This window comes from Amphiura filiformis, chromosome 3 (assembly GCF_039555335.1).
Source record: "Amphiura filiformis chromosome 3, Afil_fr2py, whole genome shotgun sequence".
Lineage (NCBI taxonomy): Eukaryota > Metazoa > Echinodermata > Ophiuroidea > Amphilepidida > Amphiuridae > Amphiura > Amphiura filiformis.
The window spans coordinates 65,630,409-65,646,633 of NC_092630.1; the positions used below are offsets into that span (position 1 = coordinate 65,630,409).

General features: G+C 34.9%; 1 protein-coding gene across 2 annotated transcripts in view; it reads right to left on the reverse strand.

Moving 5' to 3' along the window:
* Positions 1 to 495: 495 nt before the first annotated feature.
* LOC140148982 (SLIT-ROBO Rho GTPase-activating protein 3-like) overlaps positions 496 to 16,225 on the reverse strand; it is a 48,653-nt gene continuing 32,923 nt past the window's right edge. The window contains exons 10-21 of one of the 2 annotated variants that reach the window (XM_072171107.1): positions 15,386 to 15,470; positions 14,676 to 14,729; positions 11,908 to 11,929; positions 11,157 to 11,253; positions 10,334 to 10,394; positions 9,414 to 9,491; positions 8,649 to 8,783; positions 8,138 to 8,243; positions 7,200 to 7,424; positions 6,669 to 6,697; positions 5,055 to 5,217; positions 496 to 973 (exon numbers count right to left, since the gene is read on the reverse strand). In XM_072171107.1, coding sequence (XP_072027208.1) covers positions 496 to 973; positions 5,055 to 5,217; positions 6,669 to 6,697; positions 7,200 to 7,424; positions 8,138 to 8,243; positions 8,649 to 8,783; positions 9,414 to 9,491; positions 10,334 to 10,394; positions 11,157 to 11,253; positions 11,908 to 11,929; positions 14,676 to 14,729; positions 15,386 to 15,470 — 1,533 coding nt within the window. Of the gene's footprint in view, positions 1,440 to 5,054; positions 5,218 to 6,668; positions 6,698 to 7,199; positions 7,425 to 8,137; positions 8,244 to 8,648; positions 8,784 to 9,413; positions 9,492 to 10,333; positions 10,395 to 11,156; positions 11,254 to 11,907; positions 11,930 to 14,675; positions 14,730 to 15,385; positions 15,471 to 16,225 lie in introns of both variants that reach the window. The other variant, XM_072171108.1, reaches the window with a different exon arrangement.

Consider the following 16,225-nt stretch of genomic DNA (forward strand, 5'->3'; position numbering starts at 1 on the left):
TTGAACATCCATGCTAGATGAAACGATTTTGGCAAACACTTCACCTCCAAATTATTGGCAAATTATCATTATCACATTATGTGACTTTATGTGTATCTATACACTTATATGTTGATTATATGTGGCATAAGTGACAATTATAAGATTTATTCTGTACATATAATTGATCACTAAGTTGGCACTAGATCTTCCAAATTATATTCAAATGCATGGGTTTTTCCCATGACTGAGATATAATGGTGATGTTTCCCTTTTCAAAACATTGCATAAAAATGAGAACATGTTCATTGTCCCAATTTCAAACATTTCACACATCAAATTGTTTGAAGTGTTGTATACATTCATCAATACCCAGTTGTCCAGGCTCAAATCATGGTCAAGGATGATAAATTAACCATGACAGCTAAGTAACTATTAATCAAATACATCATCTTGCACAAGAATTTCCCCACAATGCCACATACATCACAATGCCACATACATCACAAACACTGTTTATAGTGTGTTACTATTAGCACCACCACCTTTTCCACCATTGGCACTGGAGGCTGGTGGTCCCGGCCTCGCTACCACCTTAGGTCTTCTCACTGATCTGGGTCTAACAGGTGGCGGTGGTCCTTTCTTCACTGTTTGCGGAGAAGAACCCCCATCACTTGGAGGTGTCACAGAAATGTTCACCATTGGGAGTACTCCCGATCCTGGTCGGCTACTGACTGGTGAATTTTGTAGGACATCTGGAAGTTGCTGGCTTGGAACAGTATTTATGGAACTCTCTATGCCGTTTTCATCTGATTCATTGGCTTTTTGGTTGCCTTTGATGATGGTGTTGAGCTCTGATGCTAGCTTATTTGCACTGTATTTCCTCTCTTGCATTGATGGATGAAGATAAGCGGATGCTTCTATTTCTGGCGTCTCCATGAATAATGGTGAATCTGGAGGCGGTGGTGGTGGGAAATCCGTCCGTAGGGGTACACTGTTAAACAAATACTAAATACAATCAACATGGCAATCAAAACTCACATGCAGATTAGATTAAATATGCTCATAATGTTTTTGTTTTGATTGAAAACCCAGGATTAGGTTTAAAGGAACTGTTAGGTGCAGGTCTTATAGGTCTCTTTGGTTTAGGCTTGATTAATGGCGGTGGTCCTTTGGATGATCTTGTGGAAGGACTTCCAACTGAAGCTGGTCTACTGGGAACTGAGGCTGGTCTACTGCGACTTAGTGGTGGGTGTGTATCTCGAAGCAAATCTGGTGGTGGCTGATGATGCGTGGAACTTGATAATTTACTGAGTTCATCTAAAGACGACAAAGCCGACTGCATAGTGGAGTCAATATCATTTACAAGTCTCATTGTGCTACTGTTTCTTTCAAGAGGGGACAACTGTGGTGGTTCCAGAGTCTCATCAGGTGTCTTGGCTTGTTCTTCTTTCTCCTCACTGTGAAAAGGCAAAGTCCAAAAAGCAACATCACCACCTTAGAAACTCATTGTTTCCTTGAAAAATCCACAGCACAAGAATAGCACAACAACATAGGAGGATGCTGGATAGATGTACGCTCAATCGGGATAGGTTTCACATTATGGCAGGACAGGAATGGGAGTAGCAGGAGGGCACAGGAAGATGGACGAGATGAGAAGAAAGCCACTGATGGAAGTCTACCTCACATATAAGACTCCAGTGTGACACAAGAAATCAAACTCACAACAATGGTTTTATACTGGTTGGTCTGGTTGAATGCCTGCATTTTGTCATAATCAAACCCTTTTATCTGGTAAGATGATTGATTAATGAAAACCTCTCATGCTGACTGACTGATTATTAAACAACCAGAGCCACCGCTAAAACTATCCATTGCATGCTGGTTAGTGTGAGTGTGTTTCCCTTCATAAGACAACACATATGGAACACAAAATGAAAATACAAACAGCAGACAAGGGTTTAAGTAAAAGAAGACAATAATAGCAAACAATATTTAGAAAGCATACAACATATCAATAGCACACAGAACAAACACAGAATAAACAGCACACAATATTTACACAACAGGCAACATTTACATAGCAGATATCATTTAAATGGCATGCATCATTCAGACAACAGAAATACTGCTGAAAATCTTCACAAAGTTGCAACATGAAAGTCTTTAGCAATGCACCATTCCCACAAGACACAAGATACATAAACTTGACAGGCAGAAAGAAATTAAAAACATGACAAGAACCATCACCAAAACAGGTAAAATGACAAACCATAATAGCAATATCAGAAAATGTATTATTCAAACAAAAGACACCAACACCACCAAACCAGAAGAGCAGTAGAAAAGGCAAGTAGTTATCAGGTAAGAAGTGTAAACTCAAGAAGATAAATGGACAAATAATATTGATTTCATTGAAAACATAAATGACAGGTACATAGGCTGAAGTTAATAAATAAAGCATAAGTGTTTAATAAGATACACAGGATATTAGCAAGAGTGCAGTTTTTAATATACAACATGTTGAAAAGAAAAGAAAAAAAATCTTGGTGTTGCAAAATAAAAAGCCCATATATATGGATGAATCAGGAATCAATCAGTAGGGCCTAAAGAATACAATAATTAGAGAATGGCATAATTACTCCCCATTCCAGAAAAATACAGCACTAATTTTATGGGATTAAAAATATCAAGTTCTGCCAAATGAAACATAGCGCAATCCTATCATTCATTTAGTGCTAACTGTATATAATAGAAAAAGTTCAATATTTTACTAATATCTTGAAAAAAGAGCCAAAAAGGTGCATTTTTGACATGTTTTCTGATAATCAAGTCATAAAAATCAAAGACTTGGTGTTCCAAGCATTCAAAATCTTGAGTATATGCTGCAATTTTGCTTAATTTTCACTTTTTTGTGTTACTTAAATTAAATGATTGGTTATAAGACTGAAACATGCCTTTTCCAAAAAATAGATTGAAAATAAATTGAAATTAGACGTCGTACAATTCATAAATTAGGCCAAATAGTGAAATTTAACTTTTATTGCCAGTTAGTTAGGATTGAGCTGTGTTTCATTTGGCAGAAGTTGATAATATTTTTTAATATCAAAAAATTAGTGCTGTATTTTTCTGGAATGGGGAGTAAGACCACTCAATGTGACTCTTTATTTTTGAATTTTGAAGGCAATATATCTTTGGTGATTGCCATGATGGGAGATGTGTTACATACACATGGTGGCAAACTGAGCAAACAGTACTTTCAGTATTCTTTAGTTGATCCTGATTCATACCTCAATTTTTCCCAATACCACAATCAATATTTACAGACAGGCAATACATCCAACAACAATACATAAAAACATATGGTAATACTATTAATGAAGGACAAGGGAAGGGAATACAACCATGCAGGCAAGTGAATTAGGCACCAGAAACAAATTTGTTCAATCTTTGGATCAACCATCGATACTGCTTCGATGCTTGTTATAAATGAACTATCAACTAATTAATCAGAATTAATGCTAAATTTATATTGTCAATATCGCTACAGGCAAAAATTACTATATTATCACAGTTAACAATAGTAAATTAATTGATTTCATAAATAATACGGATCGATCAAGCATTGATGGTCGATCGAAAGATCAAACTAATTTGTTTCTGGTGCCTTAGTTAGTTGATGCTTAAGTGCGGTTAAACTGGTTATGTACACCAAAATGAGTTAGACAATCCAAAATCACCCATGCATATGTTGAAAATATATCTACATGTTTCCATGAATATGTATAAAAAGGTACAAGAAATGTGAACCATCGATTCTGAATGAAACAGGATTTCACAGTCCCTGTATATGCATACCCATGATAAACACCATACCATTTACCCTGTTTGACTACAATTACTACAATTTGACTGGCAATCAGTGGTAGATTCAATGCTTGCAAGTCAAAAGATCAAACAACATCACTGTTGACTTCTCACTCATACTTTTTATTGCCATTGTAACTTGTGTCAAATAGAGTAAACTGCTGAATGATGAATAACAAAGTTTTTATGGTAATAAAAGAGCTCAAATCAAATTTACTTTTTATCTAAGTGTCTCAAAGAATGTAACTTGAAGCTGTATATTGTCAAATATTTTGTCAGATAAGTATCTCCATTTGAGCACTATTTACTGCCATAAATGTATCATTTTTTTGAGTAGGATATAATAGTTGATATAATTTTTACGACACAAAAATTAGAATTTGTTCTGAATCTATATTTATAGAAGGAATCAAGAATTCAATTTTCAGTCCATACTACTGTGGTCAGAGTGCATACTGATTATACTGCTTGTCACCTCAAGATTGGTAGGGACATCATGATGTTTCTCTGGATGCAAGAGAGCATTCCAATTGTGCCGCCTTTACATGCAGGCGTATTATGCTGTGATTCCGAGAACTGCACACAAATTTAAAGTGTAAGTAACCTAAAACATGTAATGACGTCACTACAAAACTTGAGGCAATAACTATGTAATAGGTAACACTATTACTCTGCAGGACCAGACATCGGTGAAATCATCTAAATTTGAGATCACTCAAACTACAATCATTTTAGCAATATGTCAACTATTATTGTCCCATTCAATCATCTACAAGCTAACAAATTATGCAAGTGTTGCATTTGCCACTATCTACCAGCTCACAAGAAGACCAGATGGGTCTCAGAATGTTTGGTTCTTGATCAATTTAGACCCCTTGGTGCATTGATGTCACTGGAAAATTCAATGGCAAGTGCAACAGATATGAACTTCTTCAATTTGTTCAAGGAGAATGATCCAATTCGCAACCTCACTTCCACATTCCATTTCTTATTTACCGTATAAAAGGTAATGACCAAAATATGTTTCCTATATATTTTACCGAAAAGATAAGACCTTTTGTTGCCACTCTTTTAAGTAATATCAGCCTGAATTCTACAGGTAGAAATGGGGTCAAATGTGTTTCAATCAAGGTGGAAATCATATACATTGAAAGCAGACCATTCTCCTTCAACTACTACACCTAACATATATGATGCAGTATACTTACTATTCCATGAAGCTATCTGGTACAATTCCTTTCTGCTCACCCATTCTAGCCTCCCACAGGCTACCCTCTATTTGTTTAATCAAGGTAATCTCATCCCCTTTCTTGAAGCTCAGCTGATCTGCTGACTGACCCTCATAGTCAGCATTTGCAACAGCACTTATATCTTGAAAATAATAATAAGAATATATTCACATGTAAGGGGCTGTGCACACACATACTTGTAACCACTGGCAAACATGGGCAGTGAGACACCACTTTTGAGTTTCATTTGTCTCACTGCAGACTCACTAAGTTTTTTTTGTTTCAGATGCCTTATTGCAGACTGTACAGAGACTCATCCAACACCTTCAACTTAGGACATTATTTATAATGCATCTTTATGCTGTTTTCTGATCTATCAACACTGCTCATGAAGTCTTCAATTGATGGCATTTTTAAAAGTGTACACACAAACAACCCCCCCCCCCACACACACACACATATCGTCGGCTGTATTCCATAGTGGCATATCGTGGGGCACTGCGAATAAACAACTTTTCGAGAAAATCAAGTTTGAAAAAATATAAATCGAGTTGTGTAAATCAGACATTCATTCTATTTTGTAATTGATGTGAAATTTCTGTAGTAAACTAAATAGATTTTATTTTTATATAAGTTTCAAAAGAAATAGACACATTATTTATACTGCCAAATTGAAAACAATAATTCTCCAATCTCTCCACTGGTTGCCTGTTGCCCAAAGAATACAGTTCAAGAGTCTTCTCCAGACATTCAAAGCATTTCACACTCAATCACCTGATTACATCTCTTCTTATCTTCAACCTCGGACCCACAAAACATCTTATGCGCTTCGATCTGACGCTGCTGTTACATTTGAAGTGCCTCGTTCCAAGAAACAAGCTGGCGATCGCGCCTTTTCAACAGTGGGGCTGCGCCTTTGGAACGAGTTGCCCACCACTGTCCGAGGTCAAGAAAATATTACCACGTTCAAGAATCTCCTTAAAACCCACCTCTTTCCCACTGATTAGCTCTTTTTCCTTTCTTGTCTTTCTCTCTTTTAGCGCTTTGCCTACTTTTGTAAAAGGCGCTTTATAAATCGCATTGTTTATGTTTATGTTTAAGTACAAAACGATACATCACTATGGAAAACATGCAAAATGCAATACCCTATCCTTATCCTAAGCATACACCATCTCGGTTGCAGTGTAATCCCTATGGCGTTACTTTTCGTTGGCTTCATTCCATAGTGGCATATTGATTCAATACACCACTATAGAATGTAGCGAGGTGATACGCCACTATGACATACAATGTTTTTCATTCTGCCGATATTTCTTAGTTTATTTACTATTATTAATGTACATGAAAAGTGGCGTATGGTCGATACGCCACTATGGAAAACACAAAATTTGATTTTGTAAGGATACACTCAATTTAATTATGAATTAATTAATTAGGTAATTTTGACTGCTGAGACTTAGAACAATGAAAGAGAACATCATTGAAAACATAATGTGCCAATTAAAAAAAAAAAGACCAAAAATCACATTACGCCACTATGGAATGTAGCTGACGATATATCCACACACAAAAAGGCCAAAGAAAAAAACTCACCTGTTTTTTCTTCATCTATATCATCAAGGCTGAAGAGAAAAGAGGGGGAAAAAGACACTTATTCATTTTTGTTCCATTATTACTTAAGAGGCTAGTAGGGAAAATACCAAGAGGTTTGTAAAACAAATTTTTAAAATATTACATACAATACTCTTGAACTGGGAATAGCAGATGTTTGTATAGTATACCAACACAGATTGTTTCGTATGGATTGTGCTTTTTACTTTATTAATATAACATTGATAGAAAAATGTTTTCTTGTTAACACAGAGATATCAATTCATATGTCCACATAAAATAACATATTGAAAATTTCTGAATGAGTTTTCATTTTGCTTGTGTGAATTAGTTTCAAAGTTTCAAATAATTATATTGAAATATATGTGTAATTTGTATGCTTTATAAACCACAGACTTGCTACACATAATCTAATTATCTTAGTTTCTCTGAACTTTAAATAGGCCAACTAAAAAGGTCTGCTCTTCTTTTACTAATCTGCAATTCATTTTCTTTTGCAATTCTAAAACTTACCCATCTTTGCCCTCTGTGATAGAAATGAAACTGTATTCTGTCTCGTTTCCTTCAGCTTTGGGAAATATGTCTTCTTGGAACAGAATCATGGTCTCAACAACCTCGTTGACATTGCTAGCATACTGAAGGGCATCAGCAGCATTTGGTCCCCACATCAGGGTGGGACCTAAACATGTGGCTAGGTTGCGGGAATCCATGTAAGTTTCATCACTACGCTGAGATAATCTGTATGGATTAAGTAAAATATTGTTCTTTATTCTTTATGCTAATCACATAATATTGCTTTAATAATGCCAAGCTGTTTGTATTTTCATTCATGACAACAAAATGAAAGCAAGTGGATTTTCTTGCGCCATATGGTATCAAACGAAGTTTAGTTAGAGTGGCACCCAAAAAGGATCTTATAAAACCAAAATGAGTCATGAAGCGATTCATCAGGTTTGTAGATAATTATATTTTGGAATTTTCATGTTACATAACATTTTTTGAAAATTCAAAAATACAAAAAAATAGGAATGGCAGTCCCAAATATGTCATCCAAAAAAATTGGCAGATTAAAAACACAATGTATGGAAAGAAAAGATTAAAAACACAATGTATGTAGGCATCACAGTCAATATCCAGTTGTATACAAAATGTGTCATATCATACATAAAAGCTATTTTCATTACATCATTTTATTCTTGTCGACAAACTACAATATGCTGTAATTTCCATCAAAATTAGGCTCACCATTCCTCAGATAAGAATATTGTCATTTAGCAGAACAACAAAATTGAAAAGCTGAATACCTCTTTCAGCTGTTCAAATAATTGGTATCGACCAGTTTTCAGTGATTATTGACAGACTGCCTGCCACATTAATAGTTCCATTAAATCCCTTCCTAATTTTGTAACAGGAAACCTACTTCCCAGCTGACCAGAATATATGACACTTACACTTTGAGGAACTGGAAGAGATAACGCATGACAACCATGACCGGCTTTTGAAGATTCTCCACTAATTGAGCTAGACATGGAATGCGATCTTGACCTTGCTGGATTTCTAGGGCAGGAACAGAAAAAGGGAAACAAAATGTTACGATAATAAACAAAAAGAAGATTGGTAGATAACCCAGAATTATTTGGAAAATGGAGAAAGATGGAGAGACACAGCAAGCGAAATAGACCAAGATTAAAAGAGACAATGAGAAAGAGAGAGACATACAACCTGTGACAAAGAGTGAAATAGCCAGACAGCCAGACAGATAAAACGGGAGGGAGAGAAAGAGAGAACAATGAATACTAAAATAGAGATAAAAAAAAGACTAAATCGCATCTGACGTCAGGGCAAAGGCAGGCTGTGATTGGTTGCCGTCCTGCGCAGTACGGCATTTTCTGTCTAGTTGTCAGAATATCTGACGCGAACTAGTCTTTTTATCTCTGTCTTTCATTATAAATGGTAACTTACTTGTGCTATCAAGAAATTGATCAAACATGGCAAGAGGGAAGAGTGGTTCGGGAAGGTCTCGGAAATACTTTTTCAGTAGACTTGCTATTAGGTTGATGTCTCCTTTTGGCCCTAGTTCATACAAGACATCACGACCTGGAAACAGCAAAACAAAAAGAAGCTCAGTAAATTGCCAAGTTATTATCTTTTTAACATGAACTCAAATAACCAACCTTACTTGAATTGTGTGAAAACCAGGGACATGTGTGTTGTGTATGTGCTTTTAATTATGTAAGTGGGAACAAAATGGATATTTCACATAAACTTACAAAAGCAAATACTATCAGCCCCATGAGGTCACTGTGCATGACCCCTGTATGGTCCCCGGTTAGTACTATGCATTTTTAGGGTATCTATGGGATTTGAGAGGGGTGAAGTGTTGTCACCCAGGGACATTTCCAATTGGAAGGTGGGTGGGTGATTACAAACCTAGATGCACACCCACCTCTCACACCCACCCCCACACAAAAGCACACACTACATTTGAATAACAATTGAGCTATGTCTTATGTCACTAAAAATGTGAGTCTTAGAACACCTTCATTTTTCTTGGAATTGTACAAAAAGAACTACATAGATGTTAAGAGTAAAGTCAAGTTAGTTTACAAAATGGACCAGCCTGACTGGAATCAAATTGTGAAAAATGCTTTCACTAACAGGCACTCGCGCATGGTGAGATACAAAGTGGTGAACTTTCATTCTTTTCCCATTAGTTGATTTAATTACCTTTTTCAAATGCTCTCATGTACTCATCAACATCCTGCTGTGATCCTGGGGTACGGAATATACCTTGGTGACTCAGTCCTGGGTAACAGTGAAAAAAAATTATCATAATTAACAAATTCATGTCTTTATTGATGATTTTTTCATTTTCAACTTACATACATTGATATGAGAGGGATGGTCCCTGCATAGAGTAAATGTTTAGGCACATTAGACTCACCACATGTGGATTATTCCATGCAGGTACCATCAAAGTTATCAACATAGTGAATAAATTTGAAAATATTTGTAAAATGACCCTTTAATGATCTTTGACCTTACATCTGCTGTAGATATCACACATGTCATTGTACCAAGGGTCAGTGTGTCCAAGTCCCATTGAAATCATCACAGCATATGGGAGTAAAGACCAAATGTTAATCTTTGGTGTCCTAAATCAACTATGACCTAATTTGACCCTTAGATGACCTTTGACCACATATTCTTTACCATTCTAAATTACTCCTGTAACATGAAAATTCATCTATGGAGATGGTACAGCATTTTGAAAACAATTTGTAAAATGACTTCAAATGATAATTTACCTCACATTTGTTGTCATCACACATGTGCCATGGGGCATTGTGTCTCAAGTCCATTGAAATCCATTAAAGCATCAAATTGTCAAAAGAAGTCCAAGGTTAACATAGTTAACAATTATACACAGGCAACAGAGCCAATTTTATATTCCTCTTTTTTGGCAGGGACAGCACATGTAGCAATAACATTATCATTATCCTCAGCAAATCACTAAAACATCAAATGAACATACAGAAACATAGCTATGCAGTAGTTTTTCTATCTTCAATATTTGTGTGATTCATTTCTTGCAGTCAGCATAATATTTTTTGCGTGACACAAAAAGAACATGTTATGTTACTTACCATAGAGTGTAATGTATTCCACACACCTTTCTACAACAAGAGGAATGTCACGACGACTGGCCTGAAATCATTGAAATATACATCGATGGTGTCAATTTGGGACAAGTGAATATACATATAATATAAAGACAAGACTAGATTATTATTCTCATAAGAGGGACACTGCTAGTCTATATGTACTTTTTGTACAATAATAATTATACAAGGCCTAAAATTTGGCAAGAATCAGATAATCAATTGTTACCAAATCGTATCCATTCTGTATGCTGTAAGTTATGGTGATCAGTCGATTCTCACATTATTCTTGCCACACAAGTTTGTGTGAATCAATTTTAATTCAAGCAAAGTGCAACAAAATTAAACCCCCTGATAAATTAATCATGATTCATAACCTCAGTGTATGATGCCATACATGCATCCCAATCAAACAGATCCATCAATTACCTGCAAATGTGACATGCCGAAGGATCACAAGGCACAATAACTTCACATGTGTGTATTCTATGTGACAACAATTCATGCATACACAACAAACCCTATTTACCCTGTGCAAGAGAATAAGGTCTTGTTATTTTGGAAAATGAGGATGCTTCCAGAAGTGGCGGTTATGAATATTTAGGTTAATAAGTTTACCTCATTTTATGTCAGGTATTGTAAAAATCTCAACGTTTTACTTTGGTAAAGGCAATGCACATCTAACAAATTGAAAGTAATCACAAAATCTATGTGAAAAACTTTCATTGCAATATAGGTGTTTTTCAGAATTTGAGTTCAACATCTTTTTCTATGGCTCTAATAGTAAACCAAAAATATATAGACTTACATTGATGTATGTGATGAGGTCTCCACCGAAGAGCTTAGCATTCACCACAGAGTGCGGCCTCCTTGATAGCGTCTTTTTATTATCAGGAATGTGTCTCCTATTAGCAAAACAAATTGAAATAAAATGGTGTTATTATTAACCAAACATATGCAAATCCTTACATTGATGTATGTGATGAGGTCTCCACCAAATAATTTTAACATTCATCACAGAGTGTTGCCTCCTTGATAGCATCTTATTTTTGTATCAGGAATGTGTCTCCTGTCAACAAGGCACATTGAAATAAAATGGTGCTCCTATGCATTATAAGTCTTTCTTGCAAACTAAATTTGCAGTTTGGATAGAACTTTTTTAAAGTTTAATTTCATAAAATTCAGTATTATGAGTTAGGGCTGTTTATTAGTTGTTGCATCCTTGTTTTAAGTCTACAATTATTCTCCTTAATAATCTTATAACTACAATGTAATCACAAAATTAAATTAAATAGAATTATACTGAATGAATTAGCTTTGTCCACTAGTTCATCAATCTTAGCAGTATAGCGAACTGATCTGCTTCTTTCCAAGTTCATCATTACATAAGGTTCAGTAGCACATGACATGAAGAGTTAATGGGCCTAAATGTGTTCAATATAACTCTGTGATAAGCAACAATCCAAAGAACAGGTTTCAAGGAATGATAGCAAGGTATACACTTGAACTTCAAAAATAAAAATAATGAAAACTAAATATGAAAATAGAAATTTACATACCTGTGTTGAACACCTGCTTTATCTGAAATCCAAATAAGAGATAAGGATAAATGAATATGACTTGTTAAAACATTCCTAAATAGGACAAGCCTCACACCTCATGAATGACTTCTAGTGATGAATGACCTTTTGGTTTGTCACATTTAAATAGCTTAAAGGAGCTTCTGTGATTTGAGTACCAAATTTTTTTTAAAGAAATCAAGAATATCTGTGTACAAAGAAGGGAGTACTTTCTAAGACGCATTCATATATTATATACACCCTCGTGATAGGTTTACCTGGATACTACAGATCACAAAATGCCCCAGTAAGTTTATTTTCCTTTGTAAGATGCACACCATGCAAAGTCCACACACTTATGGTATGTCATGCATGGCTGATGCCCAACTCTTTAATCCATATGAGAGATGAAGGTATAATTCTCAAATACCAATGTTCATTGCTGTTTATCTTTTAAAGAGGATACATAACCGCTACTCCTTTTCAGGAGCCCTAAACATTTTCTGTGACGGATGATGGCCTGATTGTAGATCATTCGCCTATTGCATGGCTCCGCCACGATGCAAGCAGAGCCTCGAACAGGCATGACATGAATGGAAAAATTACATAACTTAACGTAATGTCATATGACTGGTTCAATTCCCATTTATGCATACTGCCAGATCAAGGCTCTCGTCGCACATGGCGGAACCATGCAATGGGTGAATATAATGTTGTCTTGTAATCTACACCTATACTCAATTAATTGCAAGTTTTTATATCTGACTAGAACTTGGGTCTTCTTTCTTGTTGTCCATTATTTGTTCTTTTCACTTGATTGCTCAATTTACAATGTAAGTAGCAAATAGGACATCTTTGAGGGCATGCACCATTCTATTTCACCCAGGTATAATGTGGGCAAGTCTTTAATATTGAAAATTAGTACTGAGATTCCATACAGTGGGTGTTTCCTCATAAACACACTCCTCATATCCTGACTAGTTATAATTGACAAAGAAATAAACTATCATGATAATATGGGAGGTCAATGAAGCAACTGGCAAGAAGCAATACATGTTATCAAATAGTGATGATGTTATAATAGTAAAGGATGAGTTTTATCTATACTAGTTTGGTTTAAACACATTTGCGCTTAGGGTTCACAACTGAAATAAATCCTTAAACTAAAGCCAAATTTGTACCAATCTATACTACACTAATACTAATTTATGGGCAATTTGATATCAGCTTGGTGTCTGCAGATCAAGATTTTGCTTTATTTTGCTTTGCCCTTACCTCCTCTGCCAACTACAAAAGCAAATTTTGAATTTTCTCTAAAAACAAGACATAAAATGATAAAACTAGCTTGATATTTAAATTAAAAAAAAGCACATTTACTGCCCTTCACTGCTTCTATCATTTTGACTCTAAATTTGTAGTTCTATCCAAAAAATTTTGTTGACTATTAATAATGAATGTGCATTGGTAAGAATATTTTTGTGAGGTGAAAGACCAGATGATGCATTCAACAAAAATGAAGCAGAGTTGAATGGGACATTTCATCTTTCACAGAAACCACTTTTCTTTCCACAGCACAAATGAAAAACATTCATTAATCATCATATATACAACTTCATTTGTTGTCATAACGCTCACTATGTGACTTTGATTCTCTTATGATCCACTGCATCACTTCAATATTTCCTAAAATGGGCCCAAAATCATCCTCAAAGAACAAAATAAAGTCTCATATCGAGGCCTGATATACCACAAATCAACACCTGCCATGTTTGATCAAAGAACGGCATTGGCAAATGAACGGTACAAAAATGCATACTGAATGAAACAAAAATGAATGGTGTGAGACGAACGAAAGTAGCGCAATGGATCATTTATTGAAATCCTCTAATCCAATGACAAGGATCTACTTAGGTGGCACGTGAAGCCAAATATGTCTTTACAGCCTGAAAAAATGAGGTATTCTAGTTGAAATCCATACACTCCCTATGGAAGATGTGACCTAAATCTTCCACACAGGGAGCATGAATTTCAAATGGGGTTTAATGAATGGGCGACATGTCTTCTATGGGGGTGTATAGATTTCACTTGGAAGAGTCCAATGCACTAATATTCCCTTGATAAGTAGCTCAGAACTGACTGATTTTTATTCAGAAAATAGAAGAGAGATTAAATGTTATATAATAAACTTAGTTCAGAAGAGAGATTACATAATGTTATAAAAGAGTGCCAATAATGACATTTATTATCATTATTATTACTAAATTATTTCTTTCTCTAATTCTTGTTCTTATTACTGTTAAGAACATTGTTCTTTATCTAATATCAGTTAAAATTTATATCATGAGTCAAGTACACCAAGATGACCCCAAAAGGTTGATTGATTATTATAAACACACACATGCCTATATTAGATTTGTTAATGTTCATACAGGCATGTTTAACACACAATGAGTAGATACAGGTATATCCTGGAATAAATGACAGACAAGATTCACCATGGTCAATGCTGTAAGGTTTTGACTTTCCTCATTCACCAAAGTCACTAACATGGTTATGTAAGTCATGTATGTATTGGAATGGGAAAATGCAAAAGCTGCATAATGCAAATCAATTCAAAGTCAAACAGAAATAATAAGGAATGAAGTGTAGTGTTTCATGACAAAATGCAAAGAAATATGACCATTGAGGAGGCAACGGACGGACAGGCAAAATCGTAGCAGGTGAGTGAGGGCATATTAAATGGTTGCTAAGTAACAACACAAACTTGCCGGTTTCTATACTATATTCATGTTGTTCTTGTGATCCTTCATCTGTTATTTTGTCTGGAATTGAAAGCAATAGTAGCTTGGTGACATTTTCTTTAACAAAATCACACAACTTGAGCCTTTTGAAAAGCAGTGTAAAAATGGGATTTAACAATAATAGATTGAAAAGATTTATGTTTTAGCCATCTTGAGCTGTTTTTGTGTAAAGGAGTAATGTCATGAACACATGTGGTTATAACATCTCCAAATCTATATTTAATTCTCTATCTCTAAATTCATATTTATTTCTCTTGACTTGCAAAAATAAATTAGGTGATGTTGATCTTAATGCTTTCATGATATGTGTGATTTACTATAGGTGACCAAAATTAATTGTACTGTGTTACCTAAGTAGAAAAGCTCATATCTTTTATCGTAATAAAACTGACTTAAGTTAAAAACCGATTTTATTGTATGTTATAGATATGATGCTTTAATGGCTACACCTGCAGACTGAAGGTGTAAATAAAAACAGTATTAGCCTTGGAGGTAAAAAAATAATTATAGGATTTAACTTGACACACCTGTCAGCCTGACACCTGTAGAATAACCTAAAGAAACACTGCTGTAAATTTAATTACCTTTATTATTCAAAATTCTCCTCTCTGTTATCAACATTTATATCTTTATATCAAGACACCCAAAAGAAACTGATCTGCAAATGTTTTACTTACCAAACCCAAGTGCTGTTTTCAGAAGGTCTCTCTTTGACTTTGTTCGTGTTAGCTGATTGCTCTTCTCCAGGTATTCTTTGTATTTCTGCAAACAACAACATTATAATGCACTCAATGATACTATTTAACCTCAATGATAGTGGGAAACTTTCACACTGGTAATTCATTTTCTCACAATTATGAATACTCATATAATTCGGGAAGTACAATACATGTAGGTTCATAACCCAAGGTTTATCATTCAAAAAATTTCCACTGACTTCCATATCACAAACTTTCATAATTATAATTCCTAAGCATGTTTTGGAATAATGAACCTTGAGAATTATTTCTGAGATACAAGCATTTTAAAAGTATCACTCATAAAAAGGTAACCATGTTGTTTAACAATTCTTTTGTAATGTGACTGAAGATAATAACATGTGGCACAACAATCCCAAGAGTAAAATTGACATTGTCCTTAGTTATTTAAGCACTAGTTTCTGTTTTATTTATTTTTGTTGCATGTAAAGCGCATTGCTCAATTTTGGAAATGCGCTATATTAAGCGTCGTTTGTATGTATGTATGTATGTATGTATGCATCTATCATCAATTATACAACAATATATACCTAAACTTAGACTGCCCGATTAATTCAATAAATGATTAGCCCGATATTTATTTATTTAACGAGGATGAGCAATCATGAACAGAGATGAAGGCGTCTACAATCTGTGTCACATCTATGATGCACTTGAGATTATAACAAAGTCTGATATCACTACCATACATGACACTACTTCCTGCCACTCAGCGGCTGGCTGCAAAAACAAGTCAAGTTTTCACTTGGTTTTGACACT